This window comes from Drosophila hydei, unplaced genomic scaffold (genome assembly GCF_003285905.1).
Source record: "Drosophila hydei strain 15085-1641.00,03,60 unplaced genomic scaffold, DhydRS2 tig00000149-arrow-pilon, whole genome shotgun sequence".
Taxonomy (NCBI): Eukaryota; Metazoa; Arthropoda; class Insecta; order Diptera; family Drosophilidae; genus Drosophila; species Drosophila hydei.
In genome coordinates this window covers 3,703,322-3,721,036 of record NW_022045678.1, presented here as the reverse complement: position 1 = coordinate 3,721,036, position 17,715 = coordinate 3,703,322, and the positions used below count along the sequence as shown (strand labels likewise).

The 17,715-nt window shown below is 34.5% G+C and overlaps 3 protein-coding genes across 4 annotated transcripts; 1 reads left to right on the top strand and 2 right to left on the bottom strand.

Moving 5' to 3' along the window:
* LOC111594089 (protein tyrosine phosphatase type IVA 1) lies at window positions 1-2,759 on the bottom strand. Its single transcript, XM_023307236.2, has 4 exons — window positions 2,466-2,759; window positions 2,227-2,393; window positions 263-394; window positions 1-197 (listed from the first exon to the last, which is right to left on the bottom strand). The coding sequence occupies exons 1-4, from the start codon at window positions 2,571-2,573 to the stop codon at window positions 86-88; spliced, it is 519 nt and encodes a 172-aa protein (XP_023163004.1). The 5' UTR covers window positions 2,574-2,759; the 3' UTR covers window positions 1-85.
* Window positions 2,760-2,849: 90 nt separating this feature from the next.
* LOC111594090 lies at window positions 2,850-5,490 on the bottom strand. Of its 2 annotated transcripts, none has more exons than XM_023307238.1 (3): window positions 5,318-5,490; window positions 4,198-4,275; window positions 2,850-3,385 (listed from the first exon to the last, which is right to left on the bottom strand). In XM_023307238.1, the coding sequence occupies exon 1, from the start codon at window positions 5,446-5,448 to the stop codon at window positions 5,329-5,331; it is 120 nt and encodes a 39-aa protein (XP_023163006.1). In that variant the 5' UTR covers window positions 5,449-5,490; the 3' UTR covers window positions 2,850-3,385; window positions 4,198-4,275; window positions 5,318-5,328. The 2 variants fall into 2 exon arrangements, with proteins under 2 accessions (XP_023163006.1, XP_023163005.1); XM_023307237.1 differs by having other exon boundaries at window positions 2,852-3,385; window positions 5,322-5,489.
* Window positions 5,491-14,382: 8,892 nt separating this feature from the next.
* LOC111594088 lies at window positions 14,383-15,652 on the top strand. The gene is made up of 2 exons (XM_023307235.2): window positions 14,383-14,576; window positions 14,633-15,652. Exons 1-2 carry the CDS (start codon window positions 14,487-14,489, stop codon window positions 15,623-15,625), a joined length of 1,083 nt encoding a protein of 360 aa, XP_023163003.2. The 5' UTR covers window positions 14,383-14,486; the 3' UTR covers window positions 15,626-15,652.
* The last annotated feature ends 2,063 nt before the right edge of the window (window positions 15,653-17,715 follow it).

Sequence of the window (17,715 nt, the reverse complement as noted above, 5' to 3'; positions counted from 1 at the left end):
TGGTTTTGGTTTTGTTTTTTTTTTTTTTGTTTTGAAAAAATGAACACTTTTTATCTGGTGGGAATATACATATGGTTTTGGAAATCTATTGCACAGAACATGAATTTTTGTGGCCATTTTTGTGCTTTAGACGCGCCTTCGGCTTGTATTTCTCCAAAAACGAGAGCTGCTTGGCATTGATAGCGCCGCGTCGCTTACTATAAATGAAAATTAAGAAATATTAATTACTGATTTGACCGCTCTAGAATTACACTGGACTCACTCTCTAATCATTTCAACAGCAGCTTCATATTTCAAGCCCAGTTCGATGAGTGCAAGTGCAACCAAAACGGGGGCACGTCCCAAACCAGCTACGCAATGAACGGCAACGCAAGCCTCGGGATTCTGCTGATATCTGGAGATAAGATAAAAGATAAACACATAAGTATATATATACGGTGATCGAACTGTGAGTAGTTTAAGCTCAGTTGTTTGTATTTTCATTGAAATTGTCATATTCATTGTGATTCTAAAGGCTCGCTTTAATAATTACAAGGCAACGCTTACCGACAAGTCTCATTATCAACGAATGCAGTATTATTGTATCTTGTATCTGTTTCATTTGCTGTCAGGGGCATTGTATCTGTATCTGTGTCTGAAGCTGTAGTATTTGATGCTGCCGCTGCTGCTGCTGCTGTTGCCGCTGCCGCTGCTGCCGAGAGGCTGGCTCGAGCTGTGGCTGCTGTCATTGGAGCTGTTTTTGGTATGTGTCTAAGCGAGAAACGCTTATGTCTGTAGTAGGATAGTGTGGCGCTTGTGGACTTTCTAAAACTAGCCAGCGGATAATAGCACACAAAACCAAGAAACGAAACGGAGTACACACACATATATGTATATAGATATATATATATATATATATATGAGTATATATTTATATATAATATGTATATATATGTATGCAGAGAGGAAGTAGGTAAGATTTTCGAAACCGAAATTAAATAGTTTAAGTCTAGGTATTTATTGGCATCTACTGTGAGGATAAAGAAAATTTACAAAGCATCTAGGGAAACTTATCGAAAGAGTGATATATATAATACAAACAAGATACATATATATACAGCAAATAAAACATAATTATGGTAAAAGAAAGCAAATTCAAGAAAAGTGATCTGGTATATAGATACAACAGCAAGGCCTGAGCGAGGACTACGGGATATGGTGCATATATTTATATATATAATCGATATGTTTATGTATATGTATTATATATAGTTTGATGTGCGATTTCAAGCGCAGCTCTTCGAATGTTGTTAGCAGCAGGTTAGTCGATGATTTGTTTTTGGGATTCGTTTTAATGTTCATCTCATTGTCGGTGTATAAAGCAACAAATAATACTGAATAAATTGATAAAAATCAACTTTGGTATCGCTCTTTTATTTGCAAATGAGCCTAAGCTACGATATTTATATAAAATTATATTTGACTGGTTAAAAGTAGCTAACCGAAATGCTTAGATGATATAGAAATTGTCTTACATTGCAAAAAGTTGCGTCATATAAGTTAAGGACTAGTTCAACGGATCAATAAACTGTACCTGAACCGATGATTCAATGTTCTATCAGCAAAGAGGTTCAATTGAGTGATCTCTTGGATCAACTGTTCAAACGGCTACTGAAGCATGAGTTCTTTTGAACTTCGTTGAATTGTTCTTGAACCATACGTTTGATTTGACTAGCTTTGTTCAGCTGTTGTTCATGAGCCGCTCATCAACACGAATCATTCATTATCGAGTGAGTTGTCTGTATCGTTCATGAACTAGTGAATAAGCTGGCTGATATTAATTGATCTTCTTCATCAAATTAAATTCATATTCGAACTTTAAATATTTGGAAGTCTTTTACAGACTTTCTACAAAGTATTTTCACAGAATTTTAGAAGTTGTCGATGTAATAATATGAAAAACTATATAAAATATTTTGGACAAATAATCTTGAATAACTTCAGCTAATTTATTGTTCTTAATTTAGTTTAAATAGAACAGATTTTGATATTTTTAACTTGTATAAATTGATAAATCTCGAATGGAGTTTAGAAAATTGAGACAACGATTTATCTATATCATATAAGCTATTCAAATCAGATAGCTCTCACTTCTGAGCTTCGTTTTGTGAAATAAATATTAAGTAAATATGACTTCAGCTTATTGAAGAAATGAAAAAGAATTTAAGGAGTTCAGTTCCGACTTACTTGTCCTTCAACACCTCAAACCACTCGTCGACGACCTGCTGAGGCGGAAAGGTGCCATCGTCGAAGGCTAGATCCTTAACTGTTATGCCCTGGGCCTCCAGCTCGTCCGTATTGTAGCTGGGCTCGCACACGCGCACCACAGTGTTAACATTGTTCTTTTTAAGCTCCTGCCGGGCACAAGAAACACAAATATTAATAAAGAAACTGGAGGAGGAGTTGCTTGTCGCCTCGATACTCACCATTATATAGTGATTAATTGTTATGTCTGATGGTCGATCGGTGATTAGGAACTTCATGCCCTTATACTCGATAAGAGCGGGTGCTGGGCGCAGATCTTTTTGACGCATTTTGTTGCTTAACTTATAATAACTTTACAAATCAGTTAAATTGATTACAAAATGGGAGAGCTCCTTATTTAAAATATGTTAATCGATCCTAATTCTTGTTTTTCAAACTAATTTATTATTATGTGTTTGTGTTAATTGTTTGTCTGTGCTAAATATTAATGTTTTTCCTTTTTTAATTTTGATTTGACTTTGGGAAGTTACGCGATTTTATTTAGATAGAAAAAAATTCAGCGTAGCTTAAATCTTTTTGTAAAAATATATATAAATATAATAAGATTTCTCTTTTAGCAGGCTTTAGATTTCTACACCAAACCAAGTAATTGTTTAAGTATAAATTAATAGTTCAATAATTAAGTACAAATTTTGGATACCTTCCAAATGTTTATCACAAAAAATATATAAGTATTTTTTGCTGTGTCTCGACCTCGTCTATTAAAAATCCCTGTGAATTTCGCCAAGTCGAATCATTCGGCGAATCTATCAAGTTCTATTTATTTCAGGCGCAGTTGCTGCTCCTCTTCAATGGCTACAATTCTTGCTTCCAAACACTTTTCGTTGTGGCACCCTATGGTAAAATGTTACTTCTTCGTGATATGAACTCAGTTCACCCAGACGTAAAAACTTTAGCTCGAAACTGTTCTTAATCCAACTCCAAATCCTAATCTCCCTCTCTCTTTCTCTCTGTTTAACACTGTCTTTCTGTCTTGAACTCTCCCGCTACGTTTCGAATCTGTTTTAGCGTCCGTTGACTTCCGGGCAGAGGATGACAGCGTTGTCTCAGGCTATCTCGGCCTTCTTTGCGTTTTGATTACCTGAAGTTCAAAGCAAACAATACATTGGTCAATAATCAATAATAATAGCATAGTCTAGAGTGCTCGACTTGAAGATGTCCTATAATTAGTTTCACAGCCTCGCCGGCTAATCGAGTGTTTATAAATGGTTTTCCTTCTGTATTTACCTACAATTTAGATTAAATATGTCCTTTTGAGCTGTTAAAAGCTGTCCATGAACCACTCGTTCTATTCAGCTATACAGCTCATAAATTTGTAATTATTCATGGTACCGTTCATGAACTATTAAACTATTGAACTAATTGAACTAGTGAATAAAATAATTTATATTCACGTTTACGTACCAAAAATGAACAATTTCACTAATTTCGATATGTCAACTGTGTATTATAAATAGTAAATAGTATATATAGAGTATATATAAATATACTGTAAAGCTCGATGAAATCTTTTATCGTTTTATCGTTTTAAGTTTCAACTCAGAGTCCGAGTAGAGTAGAAGTTGGACGCCTTAGCTAAATTACTTCGGTTAATTCTTAAATTGAAAGCAATTGATGCGGCAATTGGAAATTGACTGGTCAATTAGCTTGATTAATTCCTAAATTTATAGTTGGCCTTAATGAATTTCATTCATTTCGTTTTAATTGTTTGGACAAATACAAGAGAAGCGCAGTTAAGCAAATTACACGCAATTCGAGAATTTCACCATTTCGACATTTAAAAGTTCATCAACATTCATGACCCTTGAATATATATATATATATATATATATATATATATATATATATATATATATATATATATATATATATATATGTCTGCCCTAGACTTACTTTTTATTTGTGCTGTGCCTGGCAGTATTCTGCACTGTCTAGATGAAACTCCATAGATGTGGGAACAGGTCTAACCAACTGTAAGCAGAATGCGAGATTAATGGAATAGTTAGTATAAAGTTAGATCATTAGGCAATATATATGAGATTGTAAATTAATGGATGATGAAGCAAAAACAAAATTTATTTTAATTAACATCATTATGAAAAATTCCAAATATATACAGATTTTCATAATGCTTCTCTTTGTCCGATTGTTTTTCTTTTTAAGAAACTCACACATACATTATGTATTTATATATATATATATATAAGCCCGTCAAATATAGATACAACAGAATATTATTGTATAATATATAGACACTTGCGCACACATATATTTCAGCTATATACATATTTGGCATATCTTCAGAAGACTTTGGTATCGGTATATAGATAATATCTCTAGCAAATATTTAGCTCTGTTTGAAGGTGTGTCGGTATATGCAGCTCTTAAATATAACTATACAAACAATCCAATTCTGTTGAAATTTGGCATAACATTGTTGATAAAAATGGAAAGAGCATGGGAACAAACTGTATACAATATGTATGTATATACATATATAGAGAGAGAAACGTGGAACTAATTAACAAACTCTTGGAAATTATATAGCCTGGTAGTCGACTACAAATATATGTATTTAGATGTGAATTGTTTCGTCATTTTGGACACATGATTTATATTCGTGCACGTAGGGAACAACTTTCACTTGATTGTACCTCTGAGGCATTAGGAGCTCAGAATCACGCGAAACAAATATACTTATAGAAGGGAAATATCTCAAATATATATATATATATATATATATATACATATATATATGTGTGTGTATGTGCATATGTATGCACTTATATATCAGCTGGTTACTTGACGTTTTCTTCTGGTTTTTACTTGACTTATGCAATGTATTTAGTTTTGCGTCTTTGCGAAATGACAAACACAAACACAAACACACACATTCACACACTCACAGAGAGGTATATATAAATGAAAAACTATATACTATATAAAAATATATGGCGACACTGGTTATTGGTTAATTAGTTAGATTTAGTACACTGTGTTAAGTGATTTATACCGACTCTAATCTTAGTCGCCTGTAATGCGGCGCGATAAAATCTCGATTAGATATCGACAGGTGTCAATTCTAAGACGCTGATCGATTACACTGAGCAGACACCAATTGCTGCGCGATGAGCACTGTTTCATCTTTTGCTATCGACTGAACGTTGCCAACTCACTGTCGGAGCAGGCCAGCCAGCCAAACGACAATTACTGTGAGAGCAGACAGCGAAACAGAGAGAGAGAGAGAGAGAACGACAGAGCGAGAGAGAGCAAAACACAGAGAGCTGATGTGACGCATAAAACGAATGAACAACGAACGAGAGTGCGAGACGAATTCGAGTACGGTTACGAGTACTTGCGGTTCATTTGTTTTGTTTGCTTTCTCTCTTTCAGCTGCGAGTAAGTGTTTGGCCCTCTCGCTGTGACGCACATTAGTACACTCGCTTCACTATGGAATATGCACAATCATATCTACAGACGAACATATATATATATATATATATGTAACGGATGTATTGATATACGTGTATATGTATGTATATTCACATATGAACGTACAATGCTCCCGTCACAAAGCAAAATTTGGTTATTCTGGCGCAATTTTAAGGCTTTAAACAAGTCATATGAATTGCTGTCGTCTTAAATTGTTTTCAATTGCTTAAAAGACAACAAAGCCTATTTCGTGTGTTGTTACCTCAACTTCAAATATAAGAGCGACCGAATCGAAATATCAATAATTTTAGTGATGATCAAACTTTAGAGATGGAAATGAGTGCTTGTCTTTGCGACACGAAAATAATAAATTAATACGACAAAAGTCAACAAATGAAATTAAAGTGCAAAATACAAAGAGTATAAATAAATTACGACATTTTTAAGCCGAAAATAGAACTTAAACATATTTACATATCATAACATACATATTACGTTATATTTAACATATTTCTTATTTTCGAAATCTAAAGTCAGATACGCGTCTCTCTTTAGTGTACACATACATTTATACATATGTGCTCTATGAGGCGAAAGATGTGACTGCTTAGGAAAATAGACAACAGCAAATGAGACAGAGAGAGAGAGAGAGTGAGAGATGTGTTTTGAAGAGACCGGCCTATTAAAATGTTTTTATTTTTGGAATTTTTTCATTGCTTTATTTAAGTATAAAAAACATATGCATTTCTATGTACTTGCGAAGCACAAAATAAATATATATATGTTAATACGTTTACTTATTACGTAAGTTTTCTCCATTAACGATAAGTTATTAAAAAGTTTTGTTTTTCTTTTTTCAATCGGAATGCAAACATCTCCAAACAACTTTCGAGCCAAGGTCAATGTTATTTAAGTAAAATAACAAGCAAACTTGCGACAGTTAAATTATAAAGAATTATCTGATTATATATCGCACGACAAAAAAAACCCCATTCAAGGTCAGACCGCAAAACAATTGCAGTTCAAATTGAAACCAGTTTAAACTAATATTGCGGCAATAAAATGAGGCTCCGGCTAGTTGCTATGGCTGGGCAGGTACTGTATGCCCATTTGTGGTGCAAATTGTAATTTATTGTAATTGTTTTTTTTTTTTTTTTTTCAGCTACCCACACGGCCGGCCAAGCGGGCGGATGGCTTTTCCAGCAGTTTTCCCCATACAACAAGGCCCCATGCCACGCTTCAGTGCCCACATCTATTGTAATTTGCTTGATATGTCAGGGAAGGCCTCATATATCCACATTTTATAATGTGTACACTACAGACAATTTTCTATTATGAAATGTTCAAGTTCATGACTACTTCCACAACCTACGCTTTGCTTTCAATGAGTTTAATATGCTCGGGAAGTGGAAATACCAATTTACTGCTCTCTCTCTCCCTATTTTTACAGAGTATTTCGTAGCCCAGCAGTGCGAAGATGTAATTCTGTTTATTTATTATGTAGAATAGGTAAAATAAAGTAAATTGTAAATATTTATTTATGGATATTCATCTTACTTACATTTGATTTATGTCATCTCCTAACTAAACTTTGTTTTACATCTAAAGCAGATCTGAAATACTTTAGTACAAGGTATTTACATCTAAACTAGATCTTGCCTGTCTATTGGTTCAAGGTTGATATAATGCTTTTTTAATTAAATTATTATTCTTATCTAATAATAAAAAATTGCACGATCATAAGGAAAATTTTGAAATGCGTGTTATATACATTTTATTCATCATAAGCCTAATGGGTATTCGACATTCATAAGAAATAATAATTTTAAAGCACTTGAAACTGCCAGCTCAATCTGCTTGACAACATGACGAAAATTGTGTTTGCCAGAGTTGACACTTTTTTGTAGACACGATATACTTTGCGTTAACTAATCTTATCTGTATGACATATATAAATACATACAAATATTGCTCAATGATGTGACTATACAAGGAAGCTCACGATTTTAAAGCATTAAATTTAAGTCAAAAATCGATGAACCAAAAGAGAATTATATTTACGCGAATAACAAGGAACACTGCATTAAACTCATATCTCAAGATGAAGATATAAGGAGAGAAAGAAAGAGGGAAAGTGAGAAGGAAGAGAAAGAGTGCGAACAAAGTTGGAGAGGCGAAAGTATATAGAGTTGGAAACAGAAAAAGGGGAAGAAGTGATATGTAGTGAGAGGGAAAAAGATTAAGCGAATTAAGTATTCACAGACCACCAGACAGACAGACAGAGAGAGAAAGAGAGGTAGACAGAGGTAGAGTGGAAGGTTAGCTCGAAACTTTGCTGGCCAAAGAAATTGAGGATAACGTGAGCAGAGCTGAGAGCCAAGAGTTGATTGCACTCCAACCAGACAAGTCAATGCCATTGTGAAACATGTCGCTGATAGACAAACAAACAAACAAATACATAACAACAACAACAAAAGACACAAACACAACATTAAGTGCCCAAGGTACGTCGACACATAAAAAGGACGAAAAAAAAGATATGAATCCAGTTTGGTGTGCGAATTTGGGTATTCTCTAGACAACAAGGGCACACAAGCTGAAAAAACAAGAAATCCTGGTACGAAACTTTGAAATTCGCAGCCGTAAAAAAATGCCCAACTACTTCTTTATTATATTACAAACTGAAGAGAATTTTTAATAAATTAAACAACGACGGGAAGAAATCTGAGTCGTCTGTCATTCAATATGTCAAAACGTGCCGTTAAAATTAAGTGCGATCACTTTCAAGTAATACCCAGACACTGGCCAGACATTGCCCGACATGTGGCCAATTGTGATGAATCATCGGTATCGCTAATTGGACGAAATATAGAAGCCAATGTAGAACAGTGCGAGAAAATAATAAATACATAAATATTTATACATAGATTAACTGATCCAGCCGAAGGCTGGGAACTCTACTGAAACTTGTAGTCGGGTCGAAAGTGAGACACAAAGTTGGTCTGCTAATTCATCGAATTGCGGCGTATACAGTAGGGCCTCCATACAAAGGCCACTATATGTTAAAATATTATCATCTGTGTGCCGAAAATGTAAACTAGCGTGCATTGAAGTTTTCAGTTCATAATAAAATAGTAGGATAAAAGTGAAACACAAAACGATATCTATCATTACAATGATCATTAAACTGAATTCAGCGATTAATGAAAGGTAAAGCTCACTCTTTGATCAGTTATTCAATCGACCGATGAGTTCTATTGAGCTGTCATTTATACTTCTGTTAACATTTGAAGACAGACCTAAAGAATCGTATATAATCGAATATACAGTATCCATACTGGCTCATTAATTGGTCACGATTTACGATTTACGATTCTCGACAACAAATTTAAGGTTTGACCTTATTGAAGTAGATTTATTAACTCTAATACACTTCCTAATATTACTGTTTTTTGAAGGGGAAGTATTTTATATAATTTATATAGCATTTATATATATATTCGATTTTCACTAAGTCTATGAATCGAGTAATTTAAATTTTGATATCCACATAAAATAATATAATAAAATTAGAAAAAATTAATTAAGATTCCATTTACATAGATTATAAAACTATATTCATTACCGATTCGGTTTACCTTTCAACTTCTAACGGCTTAGAAAATATACTGATTATCTATTTGTTTATCAGGCGTATTTTTTAAAACAGAATCCGTTCTTAAGATATTTCTGTACTTATCTAAAGCTGCTTTCCCTAAGAACAGTACTAAATAGGTTATACATCAGCTATTAAAACGAGTTTGTGTGGTTAAAGCAAATAGAGTTGATTAGCTAACAACATTAACAATTCATCAGTTGACACATTTGGAACGCTAAGTAAATAGAACACACGTAGAGCTGAAGAACTAGGACACTATTGTGCTAAAAACTAGCGACTTTGCTCCGATATATTGATTTTACGACTGCTGGATGTATTGTCAGAAAAGTGGGCGTGACTAATCCCAGTGTAAACACAAAACAAAATGCTAGTCTGCCCTTTCACTTTCATAATGGAAATTATCGGCACTGCAGGGTTGGGGTACGTAGCAAAATGGGGCCGTTGCCTGTGTTCGTGTTATAACTATTAATCGAGGGTAGCTAAAAAAGTTGGCAGAGTTGATTAAGCTCTTATTAATACATTCTTATAAACATTGTAAGAAACGTTGACATTTTTTGGATTATTTGGCATTTTTGTGCTTAAGCTGGAGGAGTTATATAACTACTTATTTAGACCTATCATTCTCTTAATTGTTAATTAATAAATAAACATAGCATTATCTGTTTCATACGCTAAACTAACTATCATTGAATAATTTTCTATGCACGAAAACTAAATAAATAAAATAAAATTCATAGTTCTATATTTACTTTATCTACAATCAGTTAGGATAATTTTGATATGATAATAACGAGATAAACAATTTTTAGTTTCAACATGAATTTAATTATTTTCTGATTTATTCTCATACATTTGCGTCAATCGACACACATATATACTATATTCACACAAGAACTTTTATATATTATATGCTGCATTACATCTTTTTCTCTTAGCATAAGTGATTTTAAATAGATAAAGAATATATATATATATTTATATATATATATATATATATATATATATATATATATATATATACACGCCAATTTAACGACGTAATGTCTTTTATAAGAATGTTTAAAAAAAGGGGTTACTTAAATATTTGTGTCCGTTTACAAATTTAATTAAGTTCAAATATTCATGTTGTAATACTTTATGAAAGTATTATATCAATTCTCATATCGTATTCAATGTTTCGTCGTCTGAACAACTTACCTAGCCCTAATTGTATCTTCTTTTTATATAGTTTATACTTGGGCTATTTCAACGTTAAAACTGTTCTACTTTAATCAAAACTTTTTACAATTCGTAGCACTTAATATTTACGCACATTTCTCAACAGTAAGTACTCTTCAAACTATTATTTAGCTATAAGTATATATTATATTTGTATATGTGAAGTGCCTGGGGACACTTGTATTATTGCCTGATTATTTTTGGTGCCAAGCCACGAAGCAGCAACAACTTTGATGACGTCTTGAGCCGGAAAATGCGTCAGCCTTTTTATCGCAGTTGATTCGATGCATACATATATATATATATATATATATATATATATATATACATATATACATAAAGCGTGATTACAGTTTGAAGGTTGCAATCGGTGTTGATACAATCGTTGTTTGTGCCGCAGATACAATACTTAAAGAGCAAGTTGCGATTATTTTTTGTTATCCATCAGGCAACGAACGAACGGTTCGCGCTGTGAATGTGGCTTGTACATGCCAGAACCCATTGCAAGGTTATCCAGTCAAAAATTGTCGTCGCTTTATGCAGTTTTCCTTTTAGATGGCAGCCAACAAAAACAACAATATTTGCTTAACTATATTTAGACTTGGTCCGTGGTTTTAGTGTCGTCTCTATCTCTCTCCCTTTCTCTCTGTGCTACGTTCTACTACTCCCACTCCCAGTTCCCAATTCCTCGTACCTCCCTTTGGCAAGCGAATAGTGGCAACTGACGTTGTTAGTATTGCATGTTTTGGTCGCTTTCTTCCTTTTCTATATTTAGATATGACATGTACACACTAACGCAAATCGCACGCCTTCCGGAAACGTGACAATAGAGAAAAAGAAACATATGCATATGTATAGTTGGATATACATATATTGCATACGACTTGCTGTTGACAAATAGTTTTTGCAAGTAAAACTTTGAACGAAAATCGTCCATTAAAATAAATTACTCGCTTGCTTAAGGCAAACAAATTTAAATAATATTTCATTTTCACAATCTAATCACAGTAAGATCTGTGTACATCTGTATGTACACACACACACACACACACGTGTCTCAAGTGAATTGTTTGCTATAAAAGCTAAATTAAATATTTTATTTAAATTTGAAGGATGCTTGTGCTGTGTATATACAAAAGCAATCACATGTTTGTACATATATAAAACAACAGTGCACATATTTACATAAATACATATGTATATACGTGCAGTTGTCTAATTTCGAAGTGGCACAAGGCGTACATAGAATAAAGACAAAAGCAATAAAATCAAATAATATTAAATAGACGGTTGATTGGGACCGTCGGAGCTCGTCAGATCCCCTGCATTTCATATATCCCCTGTCTCATTTATTTTCATATCAAGAATAAACAATACAGCAACAATACGCTGAGCAATATCATTGAACTTGTTCAAGGACAGGGCAAATGATGCAGAGAATGGTCAGAACGATGCGAGCGGAAACTGAAAACAAAAGAGCGAGAAGAGCGTGGTATTCATTTGGATTAACGGTTATTTGAAGTTACAATGAGCTATTTCGTTACTTACAATTTCAACTACGTGTGAAAACATGTACATATGCATGTATGTAAACGAATACTGACTGGCGTTTGTTTTACAGTTATACTCGTCCGATCATCTAGATTATTTGTTTGTTCCCATTGACGCAAATGACAAGAATTGTATGAATGTTTGTATAAGTATGTATTGCAGACGAGACAAAAACAAACGCAAAAATATTATCTATCTGTCTGTCTGTATATACATACGTAAATATACATACTTATGAATAAGCTGCACAATAACTGTAGATTTAGTGAAGTGCACATACCAGCAGGCAATTCTTGAGTAATTCAAACTGATAATAAATTTATGTGCATTTCTGTGTCTCTATGGGTGTTTAAAAATAAATACGATAACTGTGCGCACAGAGATGTGTCCCGCGTCCTCAATTGCGCGGAAAGAAATTAAACTGTTTCGAAAATGAATCTTTTTTGCCTTTTGCTTAAGTGAATCTTTTTGCGTCGTCTTTTTGTTTGTTAAATTTTATTTTGTTGCAGTTGACGTTGATATGATAAATCTGTTTGAGCATTTAATAGATTAGATATTAGTGAGCCCTCTGCGTACATACATACACACACACACAACACATACACATACATATACATGTGTACGTATTTGCGAATGAAAGTAAACAGCAATTTAGAGCATTTGCATATGTATATACATTCATGTATGTATGTAGCTCAAAGCTTTTCTCTTCTCTCTTTAGTCTGTTGGTCATGTCCCAGTTTTACAGTTGCACTACTTTTAGCTATAACTGTAACCGGGTCAATCCAGTGCAGACATTTACTTTCATCTAGCGACGTCATAAAGTACATACACACACATAAATTCTCAATACTGTATATTCAGGTGCATGTGGGTCAATTCTTCACAGGCAGTGCCTAAAATTTAATATGAATTAATCAAAATTATGAATCATTTCACATGTTGGCGAAATCTTTGACTCATGAAAATTGTACACATGCACAGTACGCATTATGCATGTAAGTAGAACGAGTGAGAGAGGGTCAGAAACAGAAAGATTGCATTTGTAGATTGAACTAGCTCAATAAGCATGCGAAACTAATTAGCTACCTAGGCCGTCGTCAAAATAAATGTGTATAAATGTGTGGTTTATAGAATTATAAATAATGTAATATTAAACAGAGAAACGAATCCTGTTTATATTTCATCAGACATCGAGCCTGCTATCCTTTTTTTTAATTTGGATTACTTGCATGAACTTGGAAAACTTCTCTCCTCTCAGCAGCCATGGCGTGACTATACGCCACACAAAGAGGATTATAGTACGTGTACAATCGAAAGGCGCCAGGATGATAGTTCGATCACAGTGCAGTAATCATAAAATGTCACGCCCAGCGAAGCGTTTACTTTAAGATGAAGTGCAGCAAATGCAAAAGAGCAATCGCATTAAGAAAATGAGCCCTCTTAATTTAATTATTGACTTTGGTCACACTCCCACACAAATAAATATATGTACGAACACATTTACATGGAGTGTCTGCATATGCTATGGTTTTTTTCGGCCAAAATACATTAACTTTGTTCTATTTGCTATTATTAAACGTCTATTTATGCACTTACCACAATTGCCATACACATTTGAGTATAACTTTGAGACTTTTTCGTTGTCTTTCGAGTACGAGAAATTGAATTTCACGCACACACTTGTACTAGCACTCACACACTTACGCGCACGCAAACGCAGACACAAATGCAATTGATTTTTGGATTTTTGTTTTGCTGCAGGCGTTGTTGTCTACTACACTCTTATTAGAAATGTTTTATATTTATTTGAAGAGGCAATTTATTGCTTGCAGGAGGCATTAACACGTCGTTTGGCTTTTTGCTGCCGTGGTCAAATATTGTAACCTCAAACTTTTTCACCAAGTGTGAAAGGGAAACAGACGATACACAGCCGTAGAACAACAGTTGAAGTAACGAGAAATGCACCCACAATTATTTGTAGCTCTATGTATGCTCTCAATATAATCGTTACGCAACTAATTGTAATTCAAATTAGTTGTTTAAGAATTGGGCACAAGCGTAAAACCCTTAAGCACGAATATTTTTTTGTTAAAATCAATTAGTGTGACTGCGAGTGTGTACTATTAAAATACCACAAATTTAACAGAGACAATACCAAAAGTACTGAATTCTGCTAACTGTGGAGCATTTCAATGAAATTGAGGAGTAACTTTCGGCTTTTTTAATACATTTTTAGCGACTTATCGATTGTTGCGAATAAGTGTGAAATTAGAAACAAGCTTAATTGAACTGACAGGAAAAGTGACAACATTCAACAGGAATGTCAAAACGTAAAGCTGACGGTTCACAGCCAGATAACGAAATGGCATCCACAGCAGCAAAAACAAATGCCACAGCTAACGAGCAGGAGGTAAGTCGAACAGATTCACTGCGAAAAATGATATTGTAAAAGAATGTTCCACTCAGGCAAGCAACCTTTTCGTTATTGGCACAGCAGAGCCACTTAAGGACTACATTAAACTCATCGAGACGCGTGTAACGGTTGATCAGATAGTCGACGATGAGGTAACGAAAGAGAACTTTAAAAGAATCGCAAGTGCAGCCCGTGAAATTATTTGGAAGCTAATATTCAGCGACGAATGCGGCGATGCTGAGTCACAGAGAAAAGCGAGCGAACTGCTCGAAGAGCACAAAAGTGACGCAAGCTTCTATGCACCTTGGCCATACAACGAGTGGATAGTAAAGGTGCGCGATGAGCTGTTGAAACGACAGCTCGTCGACTTTTGGCGGGACACAATTGTCGCCAAGCAATTGGGTCCCTGCTGGTCTCGCGACTCGGATCTGTTTGACTGCGACGACGAGCCGCCGTTGGAGTTCTATGCCCATGCTGGCTGTGTGGCGCCCTTTGCGGCCAGTTTGAAGGTGCGTGCCGCTGAAAAGGCGGCCAGCGGCGACGAGGATGCTGGCAATGAGGCCGAGCGGGATTCGAATAATGCGGCAGCCTTAACGGGCGACTTTGAGGCGCGAATTAGTGCTGAGGAGCCGTTGAGCGACTATCGTAACTTGATGAAACGCTTCGTGCTAACCACCGTCATTGTGCCTGACGAGATACACAGGAAAAATGTCGAGAAGATTGGCCAGGCGGCTCGCACGGCCATCTGGCAGTTGCTGTTCGAGGGCACACCTACGTCGTTGGAGTTCGAAAAGGCCGCCGAGCTGTTGCAGGAATACAAGAGCGATGCTGGCTTCTATGGCCCCTGGGAGTACAACGAGTGGATTGTAAAGCTGCGTGATGAACTGCTGCAACGACAGATGCTCACCTTCTGGGGCGACATGATTGTTAAGCTGGAGTTGGGTCCATGCTGTTCGAGGGATTCCGATTTCTTCGATGCCGACGATGCAGTTCCATCGGAGTTCTACAACAAGGCCGGCTTCAAGGCTCCCTTCAATTCACCCTAAGGCCTAAAGCACTACTCGAATATTGTGCAGCTTTATTTGATTATTAACTTATTTTAGATATTATTTTACAAAATTAAAAAAAAAAATTTTTTCGAAAATTGTACAAATTGTTAAAGTTTAATAATAAAGGTAATAATCTTTTTGAAAATTGAAGTCTAAACTATATTAAAGCCCAATTGTATATATAGAAAATCAATTTATTTTGCTACATTTGAATTGATCGAACGAAAGACGAAGAGGAAGAGGAATTGTAGAGAGCGCGAGTTCTCACACGCAGGCCATGGTGGATTTGTTATATTCACCTCACTGTATTTGAATTGTGTCATCTCGCTCTAACATGCACAATGTACTCAACTTGAGTACTAATTACGCTTCACACATATGCACACATATGCACACATATTTATATATATGAAGAGAAGTAAGGGTATGATAAAGTAGCTCAGTTATTTGCTGCCTTTTACAACAGGTGAAGAATAATTAATTGTCATGTATGCAGCTTGTTGTCGTCCAACTGATTTATCCTGTATAAAGATATATGTGTATGCGTTTCTTTCTCTCCTCGCTGGTGGGTGAAAGTTGGCGCCCGTTGCGGTCTCTTGTGTAATATTCGTAATATTCCGCTGTTGGCAATAAATAAAATGTAATTTTTTTTGCAGTTTTATTTTTCTTTTGCCAGTTAGCCAACATAAAATATGTCTGCTATCGGATTTTCATGGCAATGGCAATGGCAGTGGCAGCACATAGGAGCCAAGTTGGGAACGATGAGGAGCGAAGCCGAACTGAAGCTGTTGCACCGAACACACTCGAGCAATATTTCATTTTTATTATCTCTCTGCAGAGGCATCTGCAGCAGCACCAGCAGCAGCAGTAAAAGGCGTGGCAAGCGAAAGTATTGTGAAATTTCAAAGTGTTTGCCTCCTTATATACATACAAACATACATACAAACATATATATATATATATATATATATATATATATATATATATATATATGGAAACTCACTTTATCTTTCTGTAAGCCATGTATAGTTATCTATTGCTGATCAGATAAGATTTGAGCTTAGAGTAGTTGCTTGGTCAAAATATTGTCTGTATTCAATATTTGATTATAAATAAATAATAAAATTGAATGAAATTTATTTAGCAAAAAGTCATAGGTGCTTAAGGTCGGGAGTGCTAGACTAGAAGATACCCTAAATATTCACGTTAGGCAACCTACATGAATCCTTTCTCTGCTCACTTTAGCTTTCTGCCTACTAATTGTGTAGCTCTACCAAAGCCCAAATTCGTACTATTTTATATATGATTTTATTTCCAATTTTCTATATGGATATATGAATAATCAAGTCTTAGTCTTTTCTTAAAAAAAGTCCAAAGTCGATCGACCAAAGCTCGACATTTTCAATTCAAAAAATCACGACACAAAATATATATAATAAAATGTATAATTATATATTGTTATTATATTGTTATAGAATCATGAATTTGAACAGTTTTGAAACACAACATATATATTGGAAAGTCCATAAAATCTTCGCTATGATCTTCAAAGTAAATTAGGCCAGAAAGCAAATATTTTTTAATATGTCAAACATGATTTTTATGGGGGCTATCTTAACGTTGGTTTTCTTATAGCATATGTAAGTCTAGAATATTTATCACATTTATTTTTCTCAAATTTGATCGGGCTTAACAATGCTTGATCCAAATTAAAACATTCTGTAGATATATAAGGTTTCATTCATGTTAAATATATTTATATTTTTACAGATCACATTAAAAATATTTGTAGTTTCAAACGATTTTCTAAATCTAAAATTTTGTGGTTCAAAGTTCAGAGAATCTCCATAGATTGATAATACTTCCAGCATCACACTATATATAGCATCATACATATATACTACACTAAATATAGCTTAAAAAGCGATTTGTATCCGATTTGGAAACTGTTTGCTTCGAATAATTTTATTATATCAATATAATTAAATATGAAGAAAATTTGAAAAACTAAACTAAATGAAACGCCAAAGGAAAAGAAAGGAAGAAATGAAAAAAAACACATATATAAAGATGGATATCGAAATAGC

Coding starts and splice junctions, on each gene's coding strand:
- LOC111594089 (XM_023307236.2), bottom strand. CDS start 2,573: ATGCGTCAAAAAGATCTGCGCCCAGCACCCGCTCTTATCGAGTATAAG. Junction 2,394..2,465: donor CAATTAATCACTATATAATG/GTGAGTATCGAG, acceptor TGTGCCCGGCAG/GAGCTTAAAAAGAACAATGT. Junction 198..262: donor GCTGTTGAAATGATTAGAGA/GTGAGTCCAGTG, acceptor TTTCATTTATAG/TAAGCGACGCGGCGCTATCA.
- LOC111594090 (XM_023307238.1), bottom strand. CDS start 5,448: ATGAAACAGTGCTCATCGCGCAGCAATTGGTGTCTGCTCAGTGTAATC.
- LOC111594088 (XM_023307235.2), top strand. CDS start 14,487: ATGTCAAAACGTAAAGCTGACGGTTCACAGCCAGATAACGAAATGGCA. Junction 14,577..14,632: donor CCACAGCTAACGAGCAGGAG/GTAAGTCGAACA, acceptor TGTTCCACTCAG/GCAAGCAACCTTTTCGTTAT.